General features: G+C 39.9%; 1 protein-coding gene across 3 annotated transcripts in view; it reads left to right on the forward strand.

Annotated features, from left to right (window-relative positions):
- vezt (vezatin, adherens junctions transmembrane protein) overlaps positions 1 to 14,336 on the forward strand; it is a 30,334-nt gene extending 15,998 nt beyond the window's left edge. For 2 of the 3 annotated variants that reach the window (XM_051951850.1, XM_051951854.1), the window contains exons 6-12: positions 746 to 903; positions 2,999 to 3,147; positions 4,651 to 5,021; positions 6,887 to 7,080; positions 8,044 to 8,150; positions 8,260 to 8,467; positions 10,536 to 14,336. In XM_051951850.1, the coding sequence (XP_051807810.1) occupies positions 746 to 903; positions 2,999 to 3,147; positions 4,651 to 5,021; positions 6,887 to 7,080; positions 8,044 to 8,150; positions 8,260 to 8,467; positions 10,536 to 11,023 (1,675 nt within the window). In that variant the 3' untranslated portion in view covers positions 11,024 to 14,336. The remainder of the gene's footprint in view (positions 1 to 745; positions 904 to 2,998; positions 3,148 to 4,650; positions 5,022 to 6,886; positions 7,081 to 8,043; positions 8,151 to 8,259; positions 8,468 to 10,535) is intronic. The other variant, XM_051951852.1, reaches the window with a different exon arrangement.
- Positions 14,337 to 15,525: the final 1,189 nt, after the last annotated feature.

Raw genomic sequence — 15,525 nt, forward strand, 5'->3', positions numbered from 1 at the left:
GAAAATTCCTTAAAAGTTTCCAGTAAACGTTTTACTTTTTAAAAAAAAAAATCCCTAAATTTGGCAAGAAATTATAATTAAAAAAATAAAAAATATCAAAATTGTAAATATTTTCACAAAATGAATAAAAATCTTCCAAAAAATCCTAAAAATATCTAAAGGGATTCCATATATATCAGTAAAATTTCTAATATTTTCTTTAAGGACATTCAGAAAAAAAAGAAACATTTTTTAATCTTTCTTTTTTTCCACTAAAATAATGTTCAGAAATTTCCCGAAAATGTGGAAATCAGAAGTTTCATTTTGAAATATATATTTTTTCCCCACATTTTCAGGATTATACAAGGGTTAAAACAAGATAATTCCAAGATTGTTTGATTTAACAAGATATTTAAGATGTATTGTCTAAAACACGTCCCTCCATCTGCTGAAATGTCACTTAAGTGAATTTAAATCAAGTGGGATGAGACGTTTGGACTAAAAATAAGACAAACAGACTTGGTAAGATGTTGAGCTTGAAGCACTACAGTGATTAAATGTTCTGTCTGCAATGTCAGATTGTTAAAGAACGCCTTCAGTTGTTCCGTCGTATTGTTCGTCACACTGCGTGTTGTTAACATGTCAGCGTAGACTCCACGTGTGTGTGTCGTCTGGTGTGTCGCCGTCAGTGATGTGTTCAGTGTTGTGTGTGCCCCCCTGCCTTACTGGGACGTCTCCACAGTTGTATCACATTTCACTTGTCAAGTTTGCTCGACAGGGTGAGTGCGGCCGGCTCCTTTAGCAGGGCGGGGCCGGGGGCGGGGCCACGGGGCCAGCAGCTCATCGGACTGAGGAAGGCGTTGTACCGGGCGCTCCGCTCGGCCTTCAGAGCATCACGCAGGGCCACCTGTCACATGCTCAAGGCATATCCTTTACCTGAAAACTGAAGACTTTAGAAGAACCCAAAGCGCTGTTCATTGATGGCCTCGTTTAGTAGTGGTGTTTTTTTGTAACTGACAGCTTCTTTTTTTCCTCTCAGGGCACTTTAAAGCAGCTTTTCTGTTTCCTGCTCTCCTTGTGTCTTTGTGATCCATGTCACTGATATCAAAGTGTAACGGAAATGTAACGTCTTTGAGGTTAACCAGCATTATTAAACAAGAGGAGAAGTCTTTGATGGGGAGGCGGGGAATCCCAGGAGCTCCGCTGATAAGAGAAGCTTTAAAGCAAAGGTGTCAAACTCATCTTAGTTCAGTTCCACATCCAGCTCACTTTGATCTCAAGTGGGCCCGACCAGTAAAATCACAGCATAATAACCTATAAATAAACACAACTCCACGTGTTTCCTTTGTTTTAGTGCATAAACGTACATTCTGAAAATGTTCACATTCAGTCAACTTTAGAAACAAACAAAAATAAGACATTATATATATTATACATTATTCCTCACATGCCACACGACAAAAGTCAGACAAAAAAACACAAAAAACAAGGCAAAATGTTACAAAAATGAGACCAAAAAAACGACACAAAACAAAAGTTAGACAAAGAAGTTTTAAATTGTCAAAAAAAATGGACAAACGACAAATATGATACAAAAAACGGCACAAATGAGACAAAAGACAAAAAAATAACACAGACGACACACAAAACAATAAATTAGGTCAAACACAGAATTACAAAAACACAAGCGAGACAAAAAGGAAACACGAAACGACAAAAACGAGAAACAAAACGACAAGTCAGACAAAAAGTCACATAAATCAACAAAAAAATCTGATAAAAATGAGATACAAAATGACAACAATGAGAGAAAAAAACTACAAAAAATGAGACAAGCGATGCGAAACAAAAGCAAAGTTAAACAAAAAAGTTACAAATTGTCAAAAAAATGGACAAATATGATACAAAAATGGCACAAATGAGACAAAAAACACAAAACAACACAAACGATACACAAAACAATAAATTAGGTCAAACACAGAATGACAAAAATGAGACAAAAAACAGAAGCGAGATAAAAAGGAAACGCGAAACGACAAAAACAAGAAACGAAACAACAAAGGTCAGACAAAAAGTCACATAAAAGAACAAAAGAGAGACAAAAAATTAGACAAAAATGAGACACAAAATGACAACAATGAGAGAAAAAACTGCAAAAAATGAGACAAATGACACGAAATGAAACAAGTTATACAAAAAGTTACAAATTGTCAAAAAAATGGACAAATGACAAATATGATACAAAAAATGGCACAAACGAGACAAAAAAGCACAAAACAACACAAATAATACACAAAGCAATAAATAAAGTGAAACACAAAATGACAAACGTAAGACAAAAAACAAAAAGGAAACACGAAACGACAAAAACAAGAAATGAAACAAAAGTCAGACAAAAAAGTCACATAAAGCAACAAAAAAGACAGAAATGAGTCACAAAATGACGACAATGATAGAAAAAACTGCAAAAAATGAGACAAACGACACGAAACAAAAAAGTTAGACAAAAAAGCTACAAATTGTCAAAAAAATGGACAAATGACAAATATGATACAAAAAATGGCACAAATGAGACAAAAACAAAACAATAATTAAAGGGAAACACAAAATGACAAACATTAGACAAATGACAACAGTCAGACAAAAATTGGACAAAATATTTTACAAAAATGAGACACAAAATGACAAAAGAACAATCTAGTATTTTACTTTAGGATCAAAACAACTTGTCACGGTCTAGAAATTATTTTTAAATTTTTAATTTATAGTTTTATTTATAGTTTTACTCTGTAATTTTTCCACTTTGAGGGCCGGATTGGACCCTCTGGAGGACCACTTTTAGCCCACAGGCCTCATGTTGGACACCTCTGCTTTAAAGCCACTCAAAGACTTAAACATGCATTTTAAATATAAAGAAGCCCTTTCTTCTAACACGCAAACAGAAGCTGAGGAGCATGTGACGTTTCATAGAGACATACGTTGCTTTTCCGAAGTGTTCTGCATCCTTAACTCCTCCCAACGTTCCCGCTGAACTCCGAGATCGACAACGTGACCAACTACGTGTCCGCGGTGCCTCTGAAGGAGCTGGGCCTGGGCCTGGGAATCGAACACCTGGGCGACGAGCAGGCCCAGGACCTGACCGACGACTACAGCCTGCCCGCCCTGAAGGTGAGGCCCGAGGGTAGAAGCATGACATGAGATGGTCCAGAGGTGGAACATGTGGGAAAGAGGAAGGACTGGGAGGTGTGGGGTGTCAAACATGCGGACAGTGGGACAAAACCGGTCCTCCAGAGGGTCCAATCCGGCCCAGGACAGGGAAAGTACTGGTTATATAATATAATGAGAGTTTTTTCTCACATTAATGCAAACTCATCTCAGTTCATTTCTACATTCAGCCCAATCTGATCTCCAGTGACCAGTAAAATCACAGCATAATAAACTATAAATAACCAAAAGTCAGACAACAAAAGACAAAAAAATAAATATTACAAAAACTGAGACACAAAGCGACAACAAATGAGACCAACGACACGAAACAAAACAAAAAAGAGACAAAAAATTAGAGAAAAAAGTTACAAAGAGACAAAAAGACGACAAAACGCTCCACAAAAGAATGAATAAAGCAAAACACACATGACAAAAATGAGACAAAAAACACAAGGGGGGCAAAAAGGAAACCCAAAACAGCAAAAACATGAGACAGATGACAAAAGTCAGACAAAAAAAAGACAATATGTTGCAAAAATGAGACACAAAATGACAAAAGAACAATCTAGTATTTTACTTTAGGATCCAAACAACTTGTCATGGTCTAGAAATTATTTTTAAATTTATAGTTTTACTAATTTACTGAACCTCGTGCAATTTAAAAATGACAAAATGAAAAACTACAGAGTGTTTGTTTCACACCAACAAACATTAAATCGGTCATTATGTACAATACAAATAAACTCTGAAATCAGGCAGGGAGCTGAGTTGTAAGAAACCGCCAATTAGCTTCATGCTAACTTAATATGGAAAACACTATAGCGGCTAGCATATTCGCATCACTCCCGTTTTTAACTTTATCACACAAACTATGAACTGTACAAACGGCCATCACAGATAATTTAAACCTAAAATATAACTGATTTTAACATGATTTTAAACAGGCTATAATAAGTTTACTGCTTGCTTAGGATTAAACACTATAATTGGGATTTATTTTAATCAGCTGATTTGGTTAGGGTTAGAAAGATAGTTTGGGCAGGTTGTAATGAGTTTACTGTTTGGTTACGGTTAGATATAGGACAATGAATGAAGCAAAACGCAAATGACAAAAATGAGGCACAAAACACAAGGGGGACAAAAAGGAAACAAAACGACAAAAACATGAGACAGGCGACAAAAGTCAGACCAAATAAGACAGAATATTACAAAAAATGAGACACAAAATGACAAAAGAACAATCCAGTATTTTACTTTATGATCTAAACAACTTGTCATGGTCTAGAAATGATTTAAAATTTATAGTTTTACCAATTTAGTTACTGTTTTCTCTCTAATTTTTACACTTTGAGGGCCGGATTGGACCCTCTGGAGGACCGCTTTTGGCCCGCGGGCCTCATGTTGGACACCCCTGCATTAGAGCATGGAGTTTGCTGTTGATCTGAGCTTTGCTGTTTTGTCCAGATGCTGTTCCAGCTGTGGGTGGGACAAAGCTCCGAATGCTTCCGTCGGCTGGCCCTCCTCCTCTCCCCGCACCGGATCGAGGAGCCGGAGGAGAGAGGACCCACAGGAGCCTCCTCCTCCTCCCCTCCTCCTCCGGCTCCGCCCCCGCTGCACCGGTCCGTCGCTGCGGTGACCGAGCCCCTCCACCACGCCCTGGCCAGCTGTCTGGGCGAGGTGCAGCGCAGCTACGACTTCCACCGACACTTCGAGACCCAGCCGAGGACGACGGGCTGCGACAGGACCGGGCGAGCCAGGGAGAAATGCCGAGAGCTCAACACCTTACACACCTCCATCCGAAGCCTGCAGCTGCACCTGAAGGCCCTGCTGAGCGAGTGAGACGCACAAACACACAGAAACCTCCACCGGCTTCATTCCTCACCTCCAACTCAAGGAGATGAGACGTTAATTATCAGTGTGGGCAGAACAGGTCACTGCACAAACTGCAAGTGGCCGTAAAGTAATACGTCGTACAAAGGCGAAGAGTTTTCTAAACTAAATGATTCTGGTACATTTACACTGAAAAGCTCATGAAAGGCTTGTGAGTTAAAAGACGAGAGAGTGCAGAAAGATTTCCATTGCTAAAAAGATGACATGTTGGGCGCTTTTTATGCGTAAATGACGTTCTTTTAGACACATTTTGAAGCGTCGCTCAAGAAAAAAGTTGATGGAAATGGCAAAACTGATGGAGTCACAGGATTGCCACTATAAAAGATAAATCTGTTAAAAAATAAGGAAATAAATGTATGAATGTAAAGAGAAAAAATATAGAATAAATAAATAAATTTGTTGAAAAATAAGGAAATAAATGTGTGAATATAACGAGGAATAAATAAATAAATCTGTTTAAAGATCAGGAAATAAATGTGTGAATATAAAGGGGAATAAATAAATAAATCTGTTTAAAGATCAGGAAATAAATGTGTGAATATAAAGAGGAATAAATAAATAAATCTGTTAAAAAATCAGGAAATAAATGTGTGAATATAAAGAGGAATAAATAAATAAATCTGTTAAAAATCAGGAAATAAATGTGTGAATATAAAGAGGAATAAATAAATAAATCTGTTAAAAATCAGGAAATAAATGTGTGAATATAAAGAGAAATAAATAAATAAATCTGTTAAAAATCAGGAAATAAATGTGTGAATATAAAGGGGAATAAATAAATAAATCTGTTTAAAGATCAGGAAATAAATGTGTGAATATAAAGGGGAATAAATAAATAAATCTGTTTAAAGATCAGGAAATAAATGTGTGAATATAAAGAGGAATAAATAAATAAATCTGTTAAAAATCAGGAAATAAATGTGTGAATATAAAGAGGAATAAATAAATAAATCTGTTAAAAATCAGGAAATAAATGTGTGAATATAAAGAGAAATAAATAAATAAATCTGTTAAAAATCAGGAAATAAATGTGTGAATATAAAGAGAAATAAATAAATAAATCTGTTAAAAATCAGGAAATAAATGTGTGAATATAAAGAGGAATACATAAAAGAAAAAATAAATAAATCTGTTTACAAATAAGGACATAAATGTGTAAATTAAAAGAGGAGTAAATAAATCTGTGAAAAGATCGGGAAACAAATAGAGAGGAGTAAATTAAATAATCTGTTAAAAAATAAGCAAATTTGTAAATATAAAGAGGAATAAACAAAAGAATAAATAAATCTGTTATAAGATCAGTAAATAAATGTGTAAATATAAAGAGGAATAAATAAAATAATGAATAAATAAATATGTAAACCTAAAGGTAAATTTTGTCTTTTCTTTTCCCTTTGTTTCTTCCTTTTGTTTTGTTTTGTTTTTAAATGGGACTTGTAGAATATAAAGGTTGGCTTTGGTTGCCTTCATCCAACAAACTGCACGTCACATGATTAGTTCAAGTTGAAAATGTGATGATTCCCTCTGTTTTAAATGTTTATGTTGTTGTTGTGGGTTTTTCTGAGTGGATTTTTACAAAATCCAGTCCAGAGATAGACTTCCTCTGAGCTCTTTAGCAGCGACGTCGGACAAACTGGAATAAGGGCAGAAAACTATTTCTATTACTATTTTTTCACCTGGATGGATGTAAAACTGATCTGGTGTCAGTTTTTAGCAGAACTCAAACGTCTTTTTCACAGGTTTTATATTCAAATGTTGTCCATAATTCTATGGATACGAATGAATATGAATCTCCTCTCCTGTCTGTCAGGATGATCATCCTGGAGGACGACCTGGAGAAGCTCATGGTGTCTAAGGAGCTGACGGAGCTGACCCTGGAGGGCTACCAGGACCTCAGCGAGCGGCTGCACCAGCTGCAGCCTCACATGCAGGCCAGCGCCGGCTGCTGGGAGGACACCATCAGCCAGGTGGAGCGCATGCTGAGACGGGCCAACACCTGTCCAGGTGAGCAGCCCAACACACCGCACCTTCTGAATGCTGCTTTGTGCTGTCCAGAGCTTAAACGCCTCACAGCTTTGTGCCTCCGACATACAGCGGTCCTTAGATGAAAATCCATGAAGCAGCGACCATATTTATTGCATTATTTACATATTTTAAGGCTTTATAAACCCTCTCCACACACCACAGAGCGACAGTGCACAGCGATCAGACGTCTATGAAATGGACACGAATCCTGAATGCTGCATTTTATTTCAATTAAATGTTCTTTTACTATGTTTTAATTCATATTTTTAACATATTTTTATGTTGTTTTCAGTTTTTTAGGCTACAAAATGCTTATATTACCCCAAAAATAATTAAAATTATGTAGCGATCTCAGCTGTGACTGAACTGCTGTGCCGCAATGCACCATGGGAGTTCAGAGTGTTGGGGGTTTAAATGTCATTATTGTGGTTTATGTTCCAGTGTTATTAGTGGTTGTGTTTTATTGTGTTATTGTGGTTTAGTCAGCCTAGTTAGTTTGGTTAAGTGTTTTGTTGTCAGGACCGTGAAGTGTGTTTGTTGACTTCCTGCTCTCTGTGTGTGTCAAAATAAAAGCATCCGGCAGTTCCAGAGTGCACAAAAGGCAGATATCCCTTTTCAAGCATCGATTTTCAACGCAGCTCGCCACAATAAAGAATATATAAAGATACTTATATGTCACAAAATCCTGCGATATAGCAAAAATCTGCAAGACGGTGAGGCCCCGATGTGAAGAGGCTACACGTTACTGAGGGGTTATTTTAGGTCAGTTCACCTCCTTTGTTTAACACAATTCAAGACTATGCCCCGTCATGGAGAACGGAACTCCACAGGACACAAAGCAGACCGGCACAGCTGTCGGCACGGTGACGAAGCTGAGATACCAGCGTGTTGAGGTCATCCACTGTTTCTTTGCAGTAACGTAAGCTGACTCCATCTCTGCAGGTAATGCCGAGGGTCTGGAGCAGTGTGGTACTCCTGTAGCTGAAATCCCTGCTCCTCCTCCATCCTACCCCCTGATCCTGGACAGAGACCCCGTACCAGAGGAGCTGGTAAGATCACAGCTAAAGATCCAACTTTATTGTCACTCTCCTTGTGATACACTTGGCACTTCCTCCCCATCCCCGAGTGTCCCGATGATTCATGGCCTCGTTTCACCAGGAGTGGGAGGCCTACGTGTCCGACTCGGACTCTGACGGCGAAGGCAGAGGCTCGTGGTGCGACTCTTTGTCCCCGGAGGAGCGTGAGCGGCAGCGGCGGGAGAGGGAGGAGTCCCGTCGCGTCCTGTCGGAGCTCAAAGCCGTCCTGGGCTTCCGAGCGTCCGAGGAGGAGAGGATGAAGAGGAAGCAGCTGCTCTTCAACGACCAAGGTCTGCACTGCTGAGGCTGATTTTATCTGGAATAACAGAGTCTGTGGTTCTGCTGACTCTCTGAGTGACGCTTCATAAGCTCTCATACGCTCTTGCAGTAAATCCACGCTTGGAAAGTTATTAATAGTGCAGTGGTTGTCTGTGTGCTTTTCTTAATGCATCCTATTAGGGCTGAAACAAAAGTCTGATCATTCATTCATGAATGATTCATAGTTTAAGTAATTCACTAAGTTGATTTTATTGTCTCAAAATGAATGAGATCATCCATACTTCACGATGAACCCTCCGCTCTTAAGAATAGATCTTAATTGTTTTGTTTATAGATCTTATTTATCTTCCAGTGGTGTCTTTAAATAGCAGCACAGAACCCTAAAATATCGCGATGAAGTCTAAGAAACTAAAACATCTGAACAGCTAATTAATTTTCTGCCAGTTATATAATCAGCAGACGTTGACATTTGCTGTTTTGTTGAATCCTGAGTAGATCTCTTTGTGTTTTTGTGCCACTGGTTGGAGATGGAAAGGGATCCAAAGGCGTCTCCTTTGGTATTTTTCGCAGATTTCTGACTCAAACAGCCATAAATGTGCTTCCAGTGATTATCTGTGATTCCAGAATATACTTTTATGTGCATTTTTGAAGAATCGCATTAGAAAAAGTTAATGGAAACAGAAGAAAAGATGGTTTTTGACTTGATGCACATAATCTGTGATGTAAACACCTTTAATTGAAGCCTTTATTTTATTATATGGTGAACACTTTAGGCTCAATCCTGTTAAGTCTATAAGAGCTTCTTGTTAAATGCTCAGACCATTGTCTCGCTTGAAGACATTTTGAGTCCTTTCTGCACATTTTCCCACAACTTTTCTTTGCCTGGGGGAATTACCCACAGTTCATAGCGCTGTACTGTTAAACATGAAGAAGCCTAAGGACATATTTTATGTTAATAAAACAGTAAACAAGCAAGCATGGAGAGAGCAGCTAACCCCAGTGCTGCAAGAAAAGAGTTTACAAACTCATAGCTTATGAGTGATTCATCCTCTGATGGCATCATGATGGATTTAAAGTCTGCCTGAAGTGCTGTCCTTATGTATTTATTTTCCTGTTTGAACCATTTCAAGCCCTTGCAGCCTTCGATCACTTACTAAGTCGTGTCGGTTGATTCTGTGAGAGTGAAGTGTTTAGGTTGGAGGTCATTTCTGGGCCTTTAGACGATGTTATCGTGGCCGACAGCGGCTGACATGAAAAAATAACTACAACTGGCTCATTGGGAAACAATTCCTGAAGACTTCTCTCAAACTTTTGATTTTTCTTCTTCAAGATTCTTTAGCAATTGGCTGACAGCTATGCAGCCTGATCCAAAGTGATGGATGGATGGATGGATGGATGGACAGACGGACTATAGATGGATGGATGGATGGATTGACTGACTATAGATGGATGGATGATTGACTGACTATGGATGGATGATGGATTGACTGATTGACTGAATGACTATAGATAGATGGATGAATGGATTGACTATAGATGGATGGATGGATGGATGGATGGATGGACTATACACTACTGGTCAAAAGTTTTGAGACACTTTCTCATTCAAATAAATGAGAACTTGTCTCAAAACATTTGACCAGTAGTGTATACTGTATAGATAGACTATATATGGATGGAGAGATGATAGAGGGATAGAGAATTTATTAATCCCAAGAGAAATTCAAAAATTTAAATTAGAATTTTTTTTTTTTTACACTTCAACATCTGAAAAGTAGAAAAGGCTCTGAAATGTGCTTAAATGTGCTTCTAGTGATTATCAAGAGCCTAACAGCAGTTTCCATTGACTGTACATCTTCCTGTATGGAGCCACGAGGCCTTCTACATTCCTTATATGCTGGGAAAGACTTCTAGCAGAATGTTCCCATAGACAGACTCCTAATCTCTGAACAAACTGCTTTGCTTTGTCGTATCAGATGACATATGACTGACTTCTGCTTGTCAGATTAGTGATAAAAGGTCACAGCCACAAATGAGTCCAGTCCTAAATGTGATATTTCTTCCTTCCTTTCACTGCAGCTGCTGCGGCGCTTTCAGTTCGTACCGACGGTCCAGATCCGTCAGGCGCTGACGAAGCTGGCGACGTCGAAGGAAACCACCTATCAGAGCGCCCCGCAGGAAACGAAGGGGAGGAGGTGGAAGGAAGAGCCAGCAGGGTGAGGCCTGACCCCTCCAAAGACCCGGTGACGGAGTTCAGCTGTGGTCTGGAGGGAGGGGAGGCGGGAGGAACTTCGGTCTGCAGCAGGGGAGGAGGAGGAGCGTCGGAGCTGCACCAGTACGACGGCGACGTGGAGGAGGTGGAGGGTCAGAACGGCCTGGACTGCTTCCTGAAGCCCAAAGTCACGGCCGTGTCCGTGATGGACAGACTGACGGAGATCCACGGCTCCGAGGCCCTCAGCTTCAGCTCCTCGCTCGCCGCTCAGGTGGCCGCCCGCTCGCACTCGCTCGTCAACATGGAGGAGCAGACGTTCGGAGACGACAAGGAGGACGAAGAAGACGAGGACTAAAACCCGCTGCTTTACCCGAGCACTGAGCAGAGACCATATTTATGTCTGATTGTCTTTTATCGGTGGGTCTGTGTTCCATCTTCACCGTCTTTGGCGTGGAGGTATCTCAGATCACTCTCCACTGCCGTCCGTCCACGTCACCGTGCATCACCCGCCATCCTTACTGCTCTTTTGCTGTTTAAAACTCAGGTACCAGAACCACTAAAACAAAACCCGGCCTCTCCTCGCTGAGGTCGGGAGGACAGAATGTCTGCAGTTTACCCGGTGACATCCACACTCTGTATATTGATCACACTCATCCAGTAGATGTGGAGGAAACGCGTGGTTGATGAAAAATGTGTGCTGCTGTAAATCCAAACACTCCGGCCTGAGGTGGAAATCTCTGAAGATGAATGTGCCTGCTTGTGTTTCTTCAATGTACCAACTGAACAGACAGAGTTTTATTTTTATCGCATCTCTTATTGATATTTTATGAGCAAACAAACCAACATGTAGCAAACAAGTCAAGATGTCACGAAGCGTCTGTGATCATGAAGAAGAATCCACCCGTTGGCAGGTCGTTTCCCGGCGTCGTGTTTCCCACTTCCTCCTGAGGTGATCCCAGGTCAGATGAGATATATGGCGTTTTTCCACCAGCACCTACTCGGTTTGTGAGGTTTTCCATTAGTGGGTGGTACCAGATACTATTTTAGTAGCTACTCAGCCGTGGTTCCAAGCGACACTACACAGCAAACATATTTAATACCTCACGGTGATGAATTGCAGCCGTTACAGGGTTGTACACGGGACTGATAAACAATATCTGTAGTGAACTAGCATTAGCTTACCCTCATGCATCGTCCAGTTCGTATCCTGCTCTCTGGAGTGTTTCGACTCGCCGCCCTCTGCTTTCTCTGAGTCTCTTCTTTTGCTTTGAATCTGACAAAAAGCCACAGACCGAGCAGCAGGTGTGCCATCGAGGCGATGGTCGGGCCGCCATGCTACGACGACTCCGCCCATGATGACGTGGTACCCAGTTGTAATAGAAAACAACCTAAACCGAGTAGAGTCGAGTGGAAAAGCTCCTATATATATATATCATCCCTCCAGAGAATTCTTGGTCTTTCCCAGCTAGATGTATCCGGAAAACCTCGTACAAAAGATGAACCGTGAAGCAGCAGCTCTTCACTCGATTTCTACGGCTCAGTTCAGGCCGTCCTACTGAGGATTTCAACCGCTTCGATCTGCGTTTTCGTTCTTTGAGCCAACATCCAGAGGCTGGAAACTACATCGACTGGTGTGTTGTTGTAGGGGGCGATGTAAAGTCGAACTTCCTGGTCCTCAAAGACCTCCAGGAAGAGGTTCGTTGGGTTAGCTCAGTGTCTCAGCTCCCTCTTCACCACCAATCTGTCTGTCCGTCTCGCTCTCCATTTTCCCGTCGCACACGGCCAATAATCCAAGATGCTTCATCTCCTTACTTGGGTTAGCAGAGGAAGCAGTCCACCATTGGACAGGAGAGAACAAAATCTCATCACCGGCCACTTCACAAAGATCTACAAACCGGTTTGATGAAGCTAACAGAACCACATTGTCCGCAAACAGACGAGTGTGTAAATAATGCGAACCGATGTGAAAACCCATGAACTGTGCAGGATCCTCCAAACCAGAGGTGTCAAACTCATCTTAGTTCAGGTTCCACATTCAGAACAGTCTGACCTCCAGTGAGCAGTAAAATCACAGAATAAGAACCTATAAATAAACACAACTCCACACGTTTCCTTAGTTTTAGTACAAATAAGTACGTTCTGAAAAAGTTCACGTTTAAGGAATTATCTTTTTACGAAACGTCATGAACAACCTGAAATTTCTCAAGAAAAATAAGTTCAATTTCAGCAACATTCAGCCTCAGTTTAACATTTCCACATTAAAACTTCCAGATCACAGAGTGTCTACAAAGAAACACAACATTTAGTCACAGATATCTGGAACTGAATAATCTAAATATTACAAAAACCAGCAAAAACACGACAAATATTGCAAAACTGACACACCAACAACAAAAGTGAGAAACAAAATGGCAAAAAATGAGAAAAACAACATGAAGCAGAACAAAAAAAATGACAAAGAAAGTGACAAAGTACAACTGTGAAACAAAATGACAAAAACGACACACAAAAGGATGAAAAAGCAAAACACAAAATGACAAAAATGAGACGAACATAGAATAGAATCACTTTATTCATCCCCGAAGGGAAATTCAGTTATCAGGGTTCTTGGAAAGGAATGGAAACAAAACGACAAAAAGGAAACAAAACGACAAAAATGAGACAAAACGACAAAAATGAGACAAAAAGGAAACAAAACGACAAAAATGAGAACCAAAGTGTGACGCAAACCATAAAAGTCAGCCAAACACAAGACTAAAAATAAGACAAAATATTACAAAAATGACACAAACAGCAAAAGCGAGAAACAAAATGACAAAAAGACAAAAAGGAAGCACAACACAACAAATAAGAGACAAGAAAATATACACAAATTAGAAAAAAATGACTGAAACTGACACAAAACGACAAAAACGTGACACGGAAGAAAAAAGTCAAACAGAAAAAGACCATAAAAGACAAAATATTGCAAAAATGAGACACAAAAGAACAATACAGCATTCTACTTTCTGATCCAAACAACTTGTCATGGTCTAGAAATGATTTTAAATTTATAGTTTTACTAATTTACAATCTGCAGTTAATGTCTTCTCTGTGATTTTTCCACTTTGATTGGACCCTCTGGAGGACCACTTTTGGCCCACGGGCCTCATGTTGGACACCCCCGCTCCAGACTGTCCTGAAGTGAATCGTTTCAGTCAACGATCTGCAGTTTGGATGATCTGGGGGTTGAATAAACACAAACGGTCCTCCCTCTGATTTCCTGCCGGCGGACAGATTGGTGTTCGAGGAGCTCTGCAGGAAGAGGAAGCCGAGCGCTATTTTTACCGTCGCTGCTTTATTTCTGAGCAGCCTCCTGATTTCTGCGATGCATCTCTGCACCGTCTCGATGGCCCAACGTACCGTACGCTCAGAATCTTCTTTCCAGTTTGGAATAAAACACGGCTGTATCGAAGAAGAGTCCCGTTTTCTCAGCGTCTGTGTTTACAGGGGCAGCAGAGAGGTCGCTTTTAGGGTTGAAATGTCAAACTCAACTGCTGGTGATTTCAATCTACAACTTTGTTTCATTTTGAGAGCCCTGATGTTTCCCCTCCTCGTCACCATGTCTGCCTTGTCCTGACCCCTCCTGCATTTTCCAGTGTGAAATAAAACACCGTTCTGGAAGTGTTCGATGAAGTCTGTCCTCGTGTTTCACAGGGAACAGGTTTGGTCGGTTATTTGATATGTTTTGTGGGGTTTTGCTTTTGTCTGACCCACAACAGCTGCTGCGCCCCTTTGTAAGTCCCTCCTGCCTTTAGAGACTCAAATGTCGGTCGCTTTCATCCGATTACACCTCCACTTCATTCCACAAAGAAAGCTACTTTTAACTCTCAGATTTAAGAAAAAAAATACTCCAAATTTACAAAATCGAGCACATTATTGAAGGGTAAACCAGTAGTTCCCAGACTCGTTTGGCTTGTGGTCCTTTTAAAAACAAAGCAGCATCTAGTTGAGCCCTCACATGTAGAAGTTACTCCCTGAAACTTCTCTCATATGGGTTCATTTCAGTCGTAAATCTGACCAGTTTTGGACCAAATGTCAAAGATCAGAGACTGATTTTGTGATTCAAACACTCCCAAGCATCCGCCTCCTGAGTGGCTGCAACATTATTAACAAAGTAATACTTGATAATCATACATTAGTCACAGGGATGTTTTACTGCACAACCACTACCTTCAGTACTTATCTGCTGCTAGCTGTGGTTCATAAATGTAATGATAATTTAATCATGGCCTGCTGGAGTGATTTGTGAAGGAAAACAGGCTTCTAAGGCATCTAAATATCAACACGTTTATACACAAATTCACTGTTTACGTCACTTCATTAGGCCGTTTACTGGAACAATTTCGCCACCTAGTGGACAGAAGTCACTAATACAGGAAGTACAGCGATGGAAATGATAGTTTGATTAAATTATATGTTAAAATATGTGACAGCAAACATCAGCCTAGCCCTGTAAGATCCAAATGAAGAGTTTATTTGCAAAAACAGATCACTCCGTTTTGATACATTTTCAGAAAACTTTTTTTTTATCGTTTACTTGAGATAATATCAATCAAAGTGAAGTTGAGTGGATTTGACTCAGTAGAAAAATACATGACAAAACAGAGAAAAAAATGAATTATTAGTGTTATTATTATCTCAATCAACAATAAAAATAATTTTTCTAAAAATTTATAAAACCGAGTTATCTGCTTTTGCAAATAAACTCTTCAAATATAGAAAAATAAAGAGGAAAGTGGACAGAACCACAGTCTTTTATACACATTTCCAGAAACAAGTCATGGACTCACTTTTAATATTTGGTCTAGAACAAAA

Source organism: Acanthochromis polyacanthus, chromosome 1 (assembly GCF_021347895.1).
Source record: "Acanthochromis polyacanthus isolate Apoly-LR-REF ecotype Palm Island chromosome 1, KAUST_Apoly_ChrSc, whole genome shotgun sequence".
NCBI classification, from domain to species: domain Eukaryota; kingdom Metazoa; phylum Chordata; class Actinopteri; family Pomacentridae; genus Acanthochromis; species Acanthochromis polyacanthus.